The sequence below is a fragment of the Trichosurus vulpecula genome, chromosome 1, assembly GCF_011100635.1.
Source record: "Trichosurus vulpecula isolate mTriVul1 chromosome 1, mTriVul1.pri, whole genome shotgun sequence".
NCBI lineage: Eukaryota > Metazoa > Chordata > Mammalia > Diprotodontia > Phalangeridae > Trichosurus > Trichosurus vulpecula.
In genome coordinates this window covers 59966550-59981705 of record NC_050573.1, presented here as the reverse complement: position 1 = coordinate 59981705, position 15156 = coordinate 59966550, and the positions used below count along the sequence as shown (strand labels likewise).

Below are 15156 nucleotides of genomic sequence, written 5' to 3'. Positions count from 1 at the left end.
GGCATTCACAGGGCAAGGGTTATTAGCCCTGTTTGACAGAGGAGGGAGCTGAAGGAAGACAGAAATGAGTTGCCTTCCTTCCTGGTATAAAAGAAAGGAGGGACCTGGGGAAGCATTTCCGAGCAGTGTCTGTGCTCCTGCATCCCTCACTGTCTGCCTCCCTCCTCTGGCCCTTCATGCAACCGAGCTTTGATTCACTCGATGCATTTAAGTATTGGTGGAGGAGGGGACCTTGCGTATTCCTGGTTCTCACACTGAATGAGCAGCCACTCCCAATATCTTTCCATGCTAGGAAAGGATGGATTCCCCCCAGCTAGCAGAGGATCTGAAAGCTCAGGGCTCACCATCCCCTCACCCCTAGGGAGAGAGGTGACAAGGCATGCCTCAAAGACCCAAGAAAAAAAGTAGAAGACTCCCTCCAGCCCAAGAATTCTTAATCGTGATCAAGCGACCTTACCCATTTCTCAGATGGGGAAACTGAGGCCCACAGTTGATGGGGAGGGCGACATAAGGCTCTATACATACAGAGGGCACAAATACTAACACACATTGTAACGTATGCCCAACATAACCCAGTCACACAATACATGCATACATGCACACTCACATAAATCTTACATAAACAAAGAACTCAAGCTCACACGCCCATCCACATACACACATATTGCACACAGGACGCATACACACAATATCGCCCCTCCCAAATACGTGTATATCCAGACCAAAAACTGTCGTATATCCAGACAACACAGAGAGCGACACATTTACATATTCATTGGACACACATTCACACATCCCGGACATACGCTAACGCTCACAACTGCGCGCGCACACGCAGATTTACCTACAGAATTTCAGACACACACACACAGACTCCCACACACAATCTCTCTAGCATCAGCCGGTGTGCGTGCCTGGCTCGCCTCCCTACTTCCCCCTCCCACGCCGCCCCCTTCCACCCCCAGGGCTCTCACCCTCCTCCGATTCCTCCTCCCTCTTGTCTTCTCTACAGCCAATCACCGAGGGAGGGAGGCCCGGAGGCCTGGCCCCGGGGGGTATATGAACCTTCCCGGGGACTCCCCCAGGCATAGTCAGAGACTGGGAGGGAGAGAAGTAGCTGGAGAGGGAGAGAAGGAAGGAGGGAGGGAGAGGGAGGGAAGGTGGGTGGGAGAGCCCAGCTGGGCCTGGGTAGGGGCTGGGGGGGGCGGGGTTTGGAGGGTGGGGATGGAGCTGAGAGTCCCCAGGAGGCGGGGGGCCCAGGAGCCTGTAGCCTCCTTCCTCCGGGACCCGAGCACAGGGCGCATCTACAGGCGGGGGCGACTGCTGGGCACGGTAAGGGCTGAGGGGAGGGGGAGTCCTGGGGGCCTGGGGACACTGTACTCCTGGGTCCCCGGGGGATAGAGAGGGAAGGATGAGGACAGTAAGGCATAAAGTGGGCAAAGAGGAGAGGGAGAAGGAGTCCGGGGAGGGGAGGGGAGAAAGGGGAGGAGAGGGAAGCCAGGATCCAGAGGGGCTAGCCTTGGACGATTTCTAAAGTCTTCCAGCTCTAAATCCTCATATTCTGGCTGGCCCACTTTCCTAGACTAACTTACTTAGCTCTTCTGTTTCCTCCTCCTGGGTCTGCCTTCACCCCTAGCCAGGCTGCAGATTTTGTGTGTGTGTGTGTGTGTGTGTGTGTGTGTGTGTGTGTGTATGTGTGTATGTGCATATGTAGGTGGTCAGCTGAAAGGCCCAAGCCCACAGCTGTCCAGCTAGGGGACCCTCGGAAGACCCGTGCAGATGTAAATGGGCAATGGGGGAAGTGTATGGATTAGTACTTGTACAAATGTGTGTTCGAGAGCCCCCTTCCTTTCCCCCTGCCCCTCCCAGAGTATGCACCTGCTTGAGGTCAGAGGCTGGGGAGCAATTGAGGCCAGGTCCTAGGAAGGGTCTGTGTGTGTGGTATCTACGCTACTTGTAATGTCTCATGTCCCCTGTGACTCTCCCCTCCACCACAGGGAGCCTTTGGCAGATGCTACAAACTGACCGACATGTCGACCAATAGAGTCTTTGCCCTCAAGGTGGTGCCCCGGGGAAGACTCAGTGGGCTGGACCAGTGGGGGAAGGTAACACTCCCCGCCCCTTTTCAGAGACTCCTAACCTTGATCCTTTCCCTGAACCCCCGTCTCCTATCCCCATCACTGATCCTCCATCCCTATCCATAATCCCAAATCCCTAGTTCCTTTCCTTGTTGGAGGTATTTCCATCCCTAATACAGTGATCCCAGTGTCTGTTCCCATTACTGATCTCCATCATCCTGGTTTCCCCAGTTCTCATCACCGATCTTTCCCATTCCCATCGCCGATTACCTCCATTGCTCACTCCCCTCACTCTCCTATTCCCGGTACCCCATCATCTCATGACTCATCTGCCCCATTCTGACTCTTCATCGCTCATCTTCCTGCACTGTTACTATTGTCTTACTGACACATCTTCTATACCTTCCTCAGTCTCTGGCGTTCCCTATCCTCTCATCGCTGACTACATCCAGCCCACCACTAATCTCCTCAGTCCCTAACTTGCCCATCCTTAATCCCCTCATCCCTGCTCTCCCTTCTCCATGAATCTCCTGACTCCATCTCCATCACTGGTCCTGTTTCCACCCCTGCCTTCCCTTCATCCCCACCACCGATCTCCCCCATCCGTACCTCTCCCAAGCCCAGCGTCATCCAGCTCTCCATTCCTGTCACTGACTCCTCTATTTCCACCCCTGACCGACCCCCAGGTTCCCAGCCCCCTCGGTTCATTTCCCTTTCTGCCCCACAGAGGGGGCCGCCTTCTCCACGGCAGGTGGAACGAGAGATTGAGCTCCATAGCCAGCTGAGGCACCGTAACGTGGTTGGCTTCCACGGGCACTTTGCTGACCGGGACAATGTCTATTTGGTGCTAGAGTACTGCAGCCGAAAGGTGCGGGCCTCCTCATCCCTAAGCTCCCGGGCCCACCTCTTAACCACCTCCTCGCCTCCTTCTCTGACTTCATCCTCAGCACCCCTATCATGGGTCTCCTGTACCCCTGACCCCCATCCCATCTCTCCACCCTTTCCCCCAACACTAATCCTTCCCATCTCCGACCCCCCCACCCTGACCAAATTTATTTTTAATTCCTCTCTGCTGAAGCAGCGAGGTGGGCCTAGAGTCAGGAAGACCCTCAGACCCTTACTAGCTTTGTGACCTTGGGCAAGTCACTTGACCTCAGCTGGAAAAGAGGGATAACAATAGCACGTGCCTTGCAGGGTTGTTGTGAAGATCAAATAGGACAATATTTGTAAAGCACTTAGCACAATGCCTGACACACGGTAGGTGCTATATAAATGCTCATTCCCTTTCCTCCTCTTCCACCTCCAGCACTGGTCCTCCCTTAGGATGGAGCCAGAGTGGGCCTCCCCATGGCTGGAAGCCAGGAGACCTGAGAGCTGTTCCTGCTCAGCCACTGATTCCCTGTGGGGCCTTGAGCAAGCTCTTTCTCCTCCCTGAGCCTCAGCTTCCTCGTCTGTAAAATGGGGATAATACCCTCTGCCCCTGGACTGTTGTGAGGAGAGAGTAGATAGAAAGGCCCTTAGAATGGGGGAATGGGGATGGTGGGAAGGCCCGGAAGAGCCTCTCAATGTACCCAGCCTCGTCCTTCTTTTTCCTTCATTTCTTCTTCCTTCCTTCCTTCCTTCCTTCCTTCCTTCCTTTCTTCCTTCCTTCCTTTCTTCTTTCATTCCTTTCATTCCTTCCTTCCTTCCTTCTTTACTTCCTTCCTTCCTTCTTTCCTTCCTTCCTTTCTTCCTTCCTTCTTTCCTTTCTTTCATTCCTTTCATTTCTTCCTTCCTTCTTTCCTTCTTTCTTTCCTTCCTTCCTTCCTTCCTTCCTTTCTTCCTTCCTTCTTTCCTTTCTTCTTTCATTCCTTTCATTTCTTCCTTCCTTCCTTCCTTCTTTCCTTCCTTCCTTCCTTCTTTCCTTCCTTCCTTCCTTCTTTCCTTCCTTTCTTCCTTCCATCCTTCCTTTCTTCCTTCCTTTCTTCCTTCCTTCTTTCTTTTTTCATTTCTTCTTTCTTCTTTCATTCCTTTCATTTCTTCTTTCATTCCCTTCATTTCTTCTTTCCTTCCTTCCTTCCTTCTTTCCTTCCTTCCATCCTTCCTTTCTTCCTTCCTTCTTTCCTTTCTTCTTTCATTCCTTTCCTTTCTTCTTTCATTCCCTTCATTTCTTCTTTCCTTCCTTCTTTCCTTCCTTCCTTTCTTCTTTCCTTCCTTCCTTTCTTCTTTCCTTCCTTCCTTTCTTCTTTCCTTCCTTTCTTCTTTCCTTCCTTCCTTTCTTTTTTCCTTCCTTCCTTCCTTTCAGTCCTTGGCCCATGTCCTAAAGGCCCGGAAGACCCTAACTGAGCCCGAGGTCCGCTACTACCTACGGGGCATTGCAGCTGGCCTGCGATACCTCCACCAGCAGGGTGTCATCCACCGAGACCTCAAACTCAGTACGTGGATGTGAAGTGGCTGAGGTAGAGAAGGGGAGGGGGGGATGGGAGGAGAGCCCAAGGGAGGTACAGAAAGTCTCTCAGGAGGCAGGAGACCAGACCAGCCGGGGACATTCTGTGTGGCTTGTGAGTACCCTCCCCCTCCTTGCCCCACATGCTACCACCCACCATCACCTATGCTATCACACACGTGCATGTACCATGTCATGCATGCACACACCATGTCACACATGTACACATCACACACTATCACCCACACTATCACACACATGCACACACCATGTCACACATGCACACACCATCACCCATGCGATCACATACATGTACACATCATGTCACACATGCACACACCATCACCCACACTATCACACACATGCACGCACCATGTCACACATGCACACACCATCACCCACTCTATCATACACCATGTCACACATGCACATGCCATCGACACGCCATCACACTTGATCCCTTCCTTCTGTAGGTAATTTCTTCATTACTAAGAACATGGAGGTGAAGGTTGGAGACTTGGGATTGGCTACAAAAGTGGGACCTGGGGGGCACTGCCATGGGTAAGTGTGTATGACTGTGTATCAGTGTCTGGGCAGTTGTGTATGTGTGTGTGTGTGTGTGTGTGTGTGTGTGTGTATCCCTCTCTGTGTGATGTACAAGTGTGTGTTCCTGTGGGACACCCTTCAATCTGGGGTGGACACTGTCAGTGCTTCTGTCTTTCTCCCCAGGGGGCTCTGTGGGACTCCCAACTACCTGGCCCCAGAGGTTGTCTCACGAAAGGGCCACTCCTTCCGGTCAGACATCTGGGCTCTTGGCTGTATCATGTGAGTACTGAGCATATGGGGATGTGATTGAATGTCTGTGCACACATGTGTGTGCACAGCTGTAGATGCAGGGCTGCTGGGGGGTCGGGGCGGAGTCCCGTGGCAGGCTCATCCCATCAGAACCCCTTCCTTACCCCAGGTACACAGCACTGACGGGCTTCCCCCCCTTCAAGGCCAGCCCACTGCCTGAAATGTATCAGAACATCCGCGATGCCCACTATCCTGTGCCCACTCACCTCTCACCCAATGCCCGAAGGCTCATTGCCCGCTTGCTGGCCCCCAACCCCGCTGACCGGCCCAGCCTTGACCAGGTCCTGGAAGATGACTTCTTCACCCAGGTCAGGACCATGTAACACCCGGGCATGGGCTCACACACGGTATGGGAACATGGGCTCAGCCAGTCAGGTGAGGTCCTCCCTCCTGAGGGGCTGAGGCCTGAAGGGACCCACATATTCCTGCTTGTGGCTCGGGCTGGTAATAACCCAAGCCCTTTCACTTCCCTTGGTGAGTGGCAGCATGGTGCCATATCAATCAACCAACCAGCCAATCAACACCGAGCATTTACCCAATGCCAGATATGTTCCAGAAGCTCCAGGAGAAGGACTGGACTGGGAATCGAGGGAGCCCCAAGTTCAAATCCTGCTTCCAACAACTGACTCTGGTTGAGTCACAGCCTTTCAGCCTCAGTTTCCTCATCTGTGAAATGGGGCTAGTCGTGGCTGTGCTGCCTCGCTCACAGAGCTGTGAGGCTCCAACGAGAGAGGAGTCAGTCTAAATGCTCCAGAGACTGTAGAAATGGCAGCATCGTTGTTGTGTTATCATAACTATTGCTGTCACTTCTCTGGGTTTGGGGAGAAGGGAAGGGAGAGATGAATGTGCATCTCTTACAGAGAAGGGCATGGAGACCCATGGAAGGGAAGTCACTGGCCAGGCACAAGGCCAGCATTAGAGACTGTTTACTAGAATCCTTTCATTTTACAGATGAGGTTTAGAGGAGGGGGAAGGGCCATAGCATGGAAGGACTAGAGATAGAAAGGCCCTCAGAGGATATCTGGTCCAACCCTCCCATTTTACAGATGAGCAAATTGGGGCCCAGGGTGGGAAGTGACTACTTGCCTGGGATCACCCAGGTAGTAAGTGGTTGAGGCAGGATTTGAACCCAGATCCTTTTAACTCCAGAGCCAAGGCCTCCTGACCCTCTATGGGGAGAGATTTTATTTTTTTGAGGCAATCTGGGGTAAGTGACTTGCCCAAGGTCACACAGCTAGTAAGCATCTGAGGCCATATTTGAACTCAGCCTCCTGACTCCAGGGCTGGTGCTCTATCCACTGTGCCACTGAGCTGCCCCCGAGGGATTTTTCTGCTACCTGTCATTGGCTTTATTCTGTTACTTCACTGATGGTTCCACCTCTCTCTTTGCCCTGCAGGGCTTCACCCCAGACCAATTGCCACCGAGGTCCTGCCACACAGCACCCATCTTCACCATCCCCCAGCCCTTGGACAAGCTCTTTCAGAAGGCCACGCAACTGTTCCTGGCTGTGGCCCAGCGCCGGGCCCCACGTGAGTTGTGTGGGTGTGGAAGAAGAGGCAGGAGCCCACATTTCCAAGGCCAATTCCTGTGCCTAGCTGCCAGGGGGCAGGCCAGAGAGAGACACCGCACTCGATCGCCTCTTCTTTTCCCCCTCCTCCATTTCCAGGATCATTTGTCCGAAAGATGCCAACAGCCCCAGCCCCAGAGGACCCCCTGAAGACTCCCAGGGAGGCAGCCACTGAGGTGAGAGATCCAGGAGTCCTGCCGGGAATAGGAAGCTGGGGCAGTGCTGGTCACATATGATCCATGGGGGCTTCTGTCCCTCATTCTTTCTCATGACTCTTCCCATTAACGGCCTTCAGCTTCCTGTAAGATGAGGGGGTAGATGATGACCCTTAGGTTTCTGTCCTGCCCTAATAGTCTCTGCTCTCTCTCTGACAGTCCTTCTACCTCTGACACCCTATGTTCTAAGGGCTCTCCCAGCTCTAACACGCTGTGTTCTAAGGCCCCTCCCCACTCTGATATCCTGTGTTCTAAGGGCCCTCCCAGCTCAGACATTCTGTGTTCTAAGGAGCCTCCCAGCTCTGACATCCTGGATTCTAAGGTCCTGATGTTCCATGTAAGGGCCCATCATTATCTAGGGAAGTGAAGGAAGGAGAAGAGAGTTCAGGGTAGGTTTTTGAAGGGAACAGGAGGGGAGCTGGCCCTCAGAGGCTTGGACAGTTCTCAGCCTAGAGCTGGGAGACTTGGGTTCTGGTCCTGGCTCTATCATAATGTGATGTGTGACCATGGGCCAGTCACTAGTCTCCCTGATGCCCGTTTCCTCACCTAAAAATGGAAAATAATAACACTTGGACTCTGCCTCAAGGATTGTCCTGAGGAAGGAACCTTGTAACTTGTTAGGACTGGCCTTGCGGGGTGAGGTGGCCCAGTGTATAAAGTGCTGAAACTGGAGTCAGGAGGACCAGAATTTAAATCCAGCCTCAGACACTTACTAGCTGTGTGACCCTGGGCTAGTCACTTAAGTCTATCTCAGTTTCCTGGGGATAATAACAGCACCTTCCCCCCAGGGTTGTTGATCAAATGTGATAATAATCATAAAGCACTTAGCGCAGTGCCTGGCACACAGTGGGTGCTTAATTATTGCTTGTTTGTTCCCTTCCTATTCATTGTCTAGGGCCTTTCTCATCCTCTCCACAAAGCTGAAACTCCTGAGGGAGAAACTGATCCCCAAGTACCCTACCTGGAGACCCCTATCCACCTACTCCTGCGGAGAAGCCTTAGGGGTCACCGGCCGGGCACAGAAGGTAAGCTGGCTATGATCCCTCCCTCCTTCCCCCTCTCAAGTTCCTATTGCCTGAACCTGGGGAAAGGGGAAGAGACTGAAGGGAGGTGGAGGGAGGCGTTGTCCAGAAGGATGGAGGCTTAGGGAGGGATACCTGGGGAAGGCATCCTTGGCTCTAATACCAGCTCTGCCACTGACTTGGCTTGTGACTTTGGGCAAGTCACTTAATCTAGAGGGCTTCCGTTTTTCCATCTATAAAATTAACTGGACCTCAGATTCCTTCCAGCTCTAAAAAAATATTCCATGCAATTCTGTGACTGGCCAGGGCCACAGCTGGATTGTGCAACCATGCTTGGCTGTAGCAGCTAGGAGCGAAGAAAATTGTGGGTACTTCTGGGTTCCGAGACTCCCTGAAGATGCTAAGCTGTTTCAGAATCTCACAAACAGAAAAGATCGCAGAGGGTGTCTGATCTGACACCTACCTGGGCAAGAATTTGCCCAACATTCTTTTTTTTTTCTTTTTTCTTTTTTTTCGGTGAGGAAAACTGGGTTAAGTGACTTGCCCAGGGTCTCACAACTAGTGCTAGATTTGAACTCAGGTCCTCCTGACTCCAGGGCCAGTACTCTATCCATTCTGCCACCTAGCTGCCCCCTACGTTTTTGATAGTGGTAGCCCACCTCTTGAACACTTGTAGTGACAGGGAGCTCATTATCTATCTTTCCTATTTCTCCAGAGTCCCCAGGGATCCCAGGTGATGGAGTTGAAGTGGCTACCAGGCTCCTGAAGAATTGCCTGGACTTTATGCCAGAAGGTAGGTTCCCCCTCTCCAAACTCCATCCTGATCCCTCTTCCTAGACATAGATTAAGGGTCTAAGTTCAGGCTTCACAACTGACCTACTGTGTGACCTTGGGTCAGCCACTTACTCAGGCTGGACCCCTCTTCCCTCCACTGTAGGATGAGGGGGTCATCTGAGATGATTTCTGACATCCTGATTAGCCCTAAGTCCTCAATCTTTGGAGTCCGGGCACCCGTCTGTCTTCTCTCTGCTAAAACTTTCACTCTGCTGCCCCAGCTCCTGGGATGCTACCCGAGGGGACGCTTGCTCACCTTGTCCTCCCTGTGTTCAGGGGAGCAGGACCCCCCTGGGCAGCAGCAGCCGGTACTGTGGGCCACCAAGTGGGTGGATTATTCTAACAAGTACGGCTTTGGCTACGAGCTCTCTGACGGTAGCACCGGGGTCCTTCTCCGGGATGGCACCCACATCGCTCTCCAGCCGGCACTGGGGTGAGTCCCTGGTCCTTGGGTCCATGGCAGGGGGGTGTGTGAGTCTCCAGCTCCTCTTTCTGCTGACTCCCGTGCTTGGCTCCTGGGAAGGGACCTTGTAGCCTGAGATCACTGCCCCCCATCAGCATTACTTCTACTTCTGGGTCCCCTCCCGCAGGTGCATAAGCTACTCTCCGGTTCGGGGTGAGGTGGTGACCTTTACATGGAGAGACATTCCTGACTCTTTGGCCACCAAAGTGGCAGTGCTCCGGCTCTTCACCCGCTACATGCAGCGGTGGTTAGAGGTGAAGCTGGGTCCGGCGGGCACAGGGGGTGGCTCTGGCTCCCTTCCTGTCTCTCTGGCCCTTGGCTCCTTAATCTTGCCCTCCCTACAGGGTGGGAATCCTCCTACACAGCCCAGTCTGAACCCTGGCCCTGGCTTCTCCCTGCTCCACTTCCTCAAGTCAGACCAGGCCCTGCTCCTGCTCTTCAGCGATCAGACAATGCAGGTAGGGAGCTCAAGGGGAAGAAGAGAAAAGGGACCGTCCCTGCTGGCAGAGCCCTGCCCTGGCCACAGCTGCATTCAGTCCCTGGGAAGGGGCTTCCAGACATGGGTCCCCAAGGTCACACAAACCACTAGGAGGTGTCAGGGAGTAGTAGAAATCACCCTGGGCAAGCAGTCATCTCTGCTAGTAACGAGCTGTGTGACCTTGGACAAGTTACTTGACCTTGCTGGGACTGTTTCATCATCTGTAAAATGAGATTAAAATCCAGAATGCTTTCTCACTCTAAGACTCCCCCAGCGAGAGGGAGCCTCTGGGACACCATCCTGCTGCAGCATGGGATGGAGGGAGAGGTGAGCAGGGCTCCCTGGGACCAGCTGGTGCCCAGACCCACATCTGTCCTGGGCATCAGCTTTGGGCACCAGTTACTAGGGCACAATACACAATGGGAGGAGTTACCATCCTTTGTTGCCCACCCCGGCCAGGTCAACTTCTACCATGACCACACCAAACTGCTCCTGAATTGGGCTGGAGAAGAACCCCTGCTCACCTACATCAACCAGGAGCGGCAGGCCACCTCACATCCACTGGGCATCCTGCAGTGCCAAGGCTGCAGTGAGGCCCTGCGTCAGCGCCTCTGCTACACCCTCCACCTGCTCCAGAACTTCTAGCGCCCTTTCCTTGACCCTCTGGGGTGCCAGGGGGAGGAGGCAGGAGTCTGCAGGGTGGCCACCTAAACCCCAATGATGAGAAGCCAGAAAAGCTGTATGAGGAAAGACTGAAAGTAGGGAAGCTTTGGTGACTCCAGGACTAAGGGAGCAAAGGGCACAGGAGGGACAGAGGGTCATTGGTAGGTTGGGTTGGGATGGGGGATCCAGGGAGAAATGGAAACTAGAAGGTTTGAGGAGAGGTGGCTTGGACACTGGAAAGAGGATGAAGGCAGAGTTTAGAGTGGGCCAGGTGTAAAGAAAATTCAAGAGAATTCTCTGGAAGCTTTGGAGACTTTCTCGGCCAACGCCATTTATAATAGATGGGGACCCTGAGTCCCAGAGGAGGGAAGGAACTTAGCCAAGGACATAGAGAGCGGAAGACCCAGGACTAGAACCCAGGGCTTCTCACTCTCAGTCCAATGCCCTATTCTCTACCCCATGCTGCCAACTTCCAGGAAGACCAGCAGTTATTGAGGCTGGAGCGAGAGCCAAAAGAATGGGCAGAAGCAAAGACAAGTGGCAGGAGAGCTGGAGCAGCTTCCTTGGCCACCATGGACCCACTGAGGTCAGGGCTGGGGTCGGCCCAATACCAAGATTGGGCTGGGAAAAAAAAAAACCCAATATGACATTTAACAGGCATAAATACAAAGCTCTGCTCTTGGGTTCAAAAAATTAACTACACAAGAACAAGATGGGAGAGATGCAGCCAGGAAGATCATGTAAAAAGGATCTGGGGGTTTCAGTGGACCACAAGGTCTGTACGAAGCAACACAGACATTACAGCCCCCAAAGCTTGGTACAATCTTGGGTTGTATAAAAGGGAAAAGAGCATTAAGAAGGAAGAAGACAGAGACACGCTGCCCTCTGCCCCTGGTCAGACATCTAGAGGACAATGTTCAGATTTAGGAAGGACATTGGTAAGTTGGAGCGCATCTGAAGGATTGACAGCACAGTGAGGGGCCTGGAAATTGTGCCATACCAGATCAGCTGAAGGAACTTGGGGGTGTTAGCCTGGAGGAGAAAAGACACGGGCAGGGGGGGATGGGAGAGACATGACATTTTGGGTTTTTCCCCAAATATCTGAAGGTTTGTCATGTGGAAGAGGAATGATTTCCCTTGTTTCACACTTGTTCTGCCTGACTCTGGACAGCAAAACTGAGAGCACTGAATGGAAGTTGTGGGAAAGAAATTTAGGAAAGATCTGTCCCACAAAGAAAGGGACTGCCCTGGGGGTAGGGGGCACCCTGCCTCTGGAGGTCTTCAAACTGCCATTTGTTGGGAATGTCATCATAGATACATATTGCAGGGAGGGGGCCTCAGTGTGGGAGAGGGGATGATGGGACGGGTGATCCTGTGGATCTCTGCTGGATTTGGCCTGGAGTAGGCAGGCACAGGCCAAAAGGGCTGAGGGCATCTTGGGAGGTGCCCACCACACTGGACTGAGCATCTCCTAAATGGTCTTTTTCATTAAAAGAGAAAGCTGGAATTGGATCCTGTTGTCTGTTTGGGAGGGTGGGACAAGATGGGAAAAGGTACTGCTGGCCAGGGAGAAGAGGCTTCCTCGAACGTCCAGCTTCTGACAAAGCTGGTCCCCTCCCACTATGCATCCAGGGGACAGTGACAGGGAGAAGAGTTGTTGGAATCTCTTTGAACCCTTGGGTCCTATTACAACCTGATTTCAATGATCAGGTTCAAAGGAGCCCAAGAATCTAACAGGATCGCCCTCATCTATGATCAGTCCAATCCTGTCAGGGCTTACAGTCTTTGGAAGCCTGTGCAGTATGAAGGGGCAGGAGATTTGGAGTCTAAAGATGGTTCTCTACATCTGCCTACTTATGGGAAAATCCCTTTCCTTCCCCAAGCCTGTTTCCCTATCTGTAAAATGTCTCTCTTAAATGACCTCCAAATTCCTTTCCAGCTCTAAGATCCTATTATCCTAATATAGGTGGTATATGGTGGGGGGGGGGGGAGGGCATGGGAAGAGATAATCTACAATAGGAAATTCCACTTGGCAGCCCTGCCCATACATGCTCCCCTCAGTTTTCCCCCACAGGAATTGAAGCTGGCCAGGGAACAAGGCCAGCAAAGGGAATACTGTGGAGGTCGGGGATGTGAAATATTAATGAGACCGTGCTGGGTTTTTCAAAAACTCATTCCATGAGAGGGGAGTCAGGGCCAAAGCAGGGCTTCTAAGCTCAGCCTCCCAGCTCTGCAGGGATTTCTCCAAAGGTTTTCTTTCCCCCACCCTGGTCCCATCCATGCCAAGTCAGGGCTTTAAATATCTGTCTGGGCTGGAAATAGCCAAGTAGTCAGGGCCTGAATTCCTAACTTGGCTGGGCAGCCCTGAGCTGTCTGAGATCTAGACAAGGATAGGGTAGGGCTGGCCTCAAAGGTGACCCATGTGGGTCAGGAGCTGGTCAGAAGGCAGAGAGCAGAGTAGCCTGTACCCTCCACCGGCCCTGCTAATGGGCTGTCAGTTGTCGTCTACTTGTGTTTGTGGACATCCTGGGATGGTTCTAGATTTCGGAGCCTTCTAGTGGCTTCCCGAGCCAGAATCCAGTATAAGATGACCCAATGGTCTGATCCGGGGTGGAGGAGGGGGGCACAGAGAGTGATCATCTTGTAAAAGGAGGGGGCAAAGTCTCGACCACTCCAGACTGGTCCCAAATCCAAATCCTACTTGTTAACAAAACAAATGTGGTCACATGACAAAAGGGGGTTGGGAGGGTTAGTCCTTGACTTATATCAGGGCTGTCCAACCTTAGGTTTTTATTGAAACAATAGACAATATATTTTGATTTGCCATTTTAGTGAGAGCTCTGCTTTGTTTACTAAAGCATTTATGTAAATTTCTATGCTCCTTGGTGGGCCGCATGAATCGCACTGTGGGCTGCATTTTGGACAGCCCTGACTTCTATGACCCAGCTTTAGATCTAGACATCTAGACGGGGAATCATCTCTTGTCCAAAGGAGCAGGAACAGACCTCAAAACCAATGGATGGGATGGAAGGAAGCCTGGGTTCTTGAAGCCTTTACCAGCAGAGCCCAAGATCTGGGAGCTCCTACCAAGCTGGAGATGCTGGTCTTGTGCTTATGGGTAGTTAAAGGATCATTGCACCTAAGCATGAAGCATATGTTCTCCTGGGGAATCTGGGTCCCAGCAAGGAATCAGGACCAAGACCAATGCAACAGAGGGTTGTGATCAGATGTGGAAAAGGGAGGATTCAGGACCCTCCCAGGACCTACCCAGATGAAATCATGAATGCTCAAAGCTTATGTCCAACCACCCAGGGATTTCTCCAAACCCTTCTACAATCTGCACCTATTTTGCTTGGGAGCCAGATTGCCATTGTGATTCCTTATAGGACAAACACCAATGGGAACCAAGGTACTTTTTTTTTATTTAGAGGTTCTCCATACTTCTAGTGTTGAGGTCTGGGAAACACTTCCCTTGATTCTCTCTTTTTTAGTCACCTCACGAAACAGTCTTAGAACTGGGGAGCCCCTTTGTGATCATCGTGTTATGTAAAGAGCATTGCGGTGGGGATAAGATCTAGCTTCAACCTGACTTTTCCACTTACCAAGTGATCTTGGGGAGGTCACCTAGCTTCTCTCTGACTTTGTTCCCTCCATCTGGAAAATGGTATAATAATCCCTTCAATGCAGATCTCAGGGGTGTTGTGATGATCAAAGGAGAACTCAGGAGATGATAAAGTGCAATTGTAAACTAGGTGGCTAGATAAAAGCATGCTATTCTAATCACTGGCTACAACACCTTCCTTCTACAGATGGGGAAACCAAGGCACTGAGGGAAGTGACACCTGTATTACTAACCTATTGGGATTACTGTAAAGACCCCAAAAAGGGAATGTGTGTAAAAAGATCTTGGTAAAAGCACGCTAGGACGAGATGCATGTTTTCACCAGTAAATAACAAACTATCCCTCCAAATGTGTTAACAATTGGAAACAATGTGTTTGTCCGTCAAGTACAGTATTTCCCAGTGGATCGTAAGCTGCTTAAGGGCAGATATTATTAGCCACACTTCGTTTCTGATCATTTCCATTCAATAAACGTTTATCATAAAGGGTTCCCAGCTCACCCATAACAATATTTTTATGTTGCTTTAAGGTTTACAAAGTACCTTCCTCATTCACTGAGGGAACGGAACACAAGTGTTGTCTCCCCTTTTACAGACTAAGAAATGGAGGCTTGGAAAGTTAATAGCCACAAAACTGAGTGTCTAAGTCAGAATTCTGACCCAGTTCCCGGACCTTATTCATCCAGTTGGAGTTTCAATGCCTTTGCATTCTCTTAGATGCCAAATCTACCATGAAAAGGCAGGGGAAAGTTTAGATCCTCCTCTAAAATGGGCTTGGGCTGTTGATTTGGTTCCCAAAGAGGGGCCAATTATTCTCTTTTCTCAAAACAGGATCCACTGAAAAGCCCAGCCCCTGAAGGGTTACAGTTGGTCTTCCCCCTCCCCACCCCCCATCCCAGGGAAGCTCCAGGTTCTCCTGTTACAGGCTGGCCCT

At 51.7% G+C, this 15156-nt stretch overlaps 1 protein-coding gene across 1 annotated transcript; it reads left to right on the top strand.

The window, feature by feature from the left end:
• The first annotated feature begins 1224 nt into the window (after positions 1–1224).
• On the top strand, positions 1225–11925 carry LOC118832947 (inactive serine/threonine-protein kinase PLK5-like). Its single transcript, XM_036740344.1, has 15 exons — positions 1225–1332; positions 1998–2105; positions 2806–2946; positions 4363–4492; positions 4977–5064; positions 5233–5328; positions 5468–5666; positions 6756–6888; positions 7026–7102; positions 8037–8166; positions 8879–8956; positions 9274–9430; positions 9588–9714; positions 9805–9918; positions 10398–11925. Exons 1-15 carry the CDS (start codon positions 1225–1227, stop codon positions 10581–10583), a joined length of 1872 nt encoding a protein of 623 aa, XP_036596239.1. The 3' UTR covers positions 10584–11925.
• The last annotated feature ends 3231 nt before the right edge of the window (positions 11926–15156 follow it).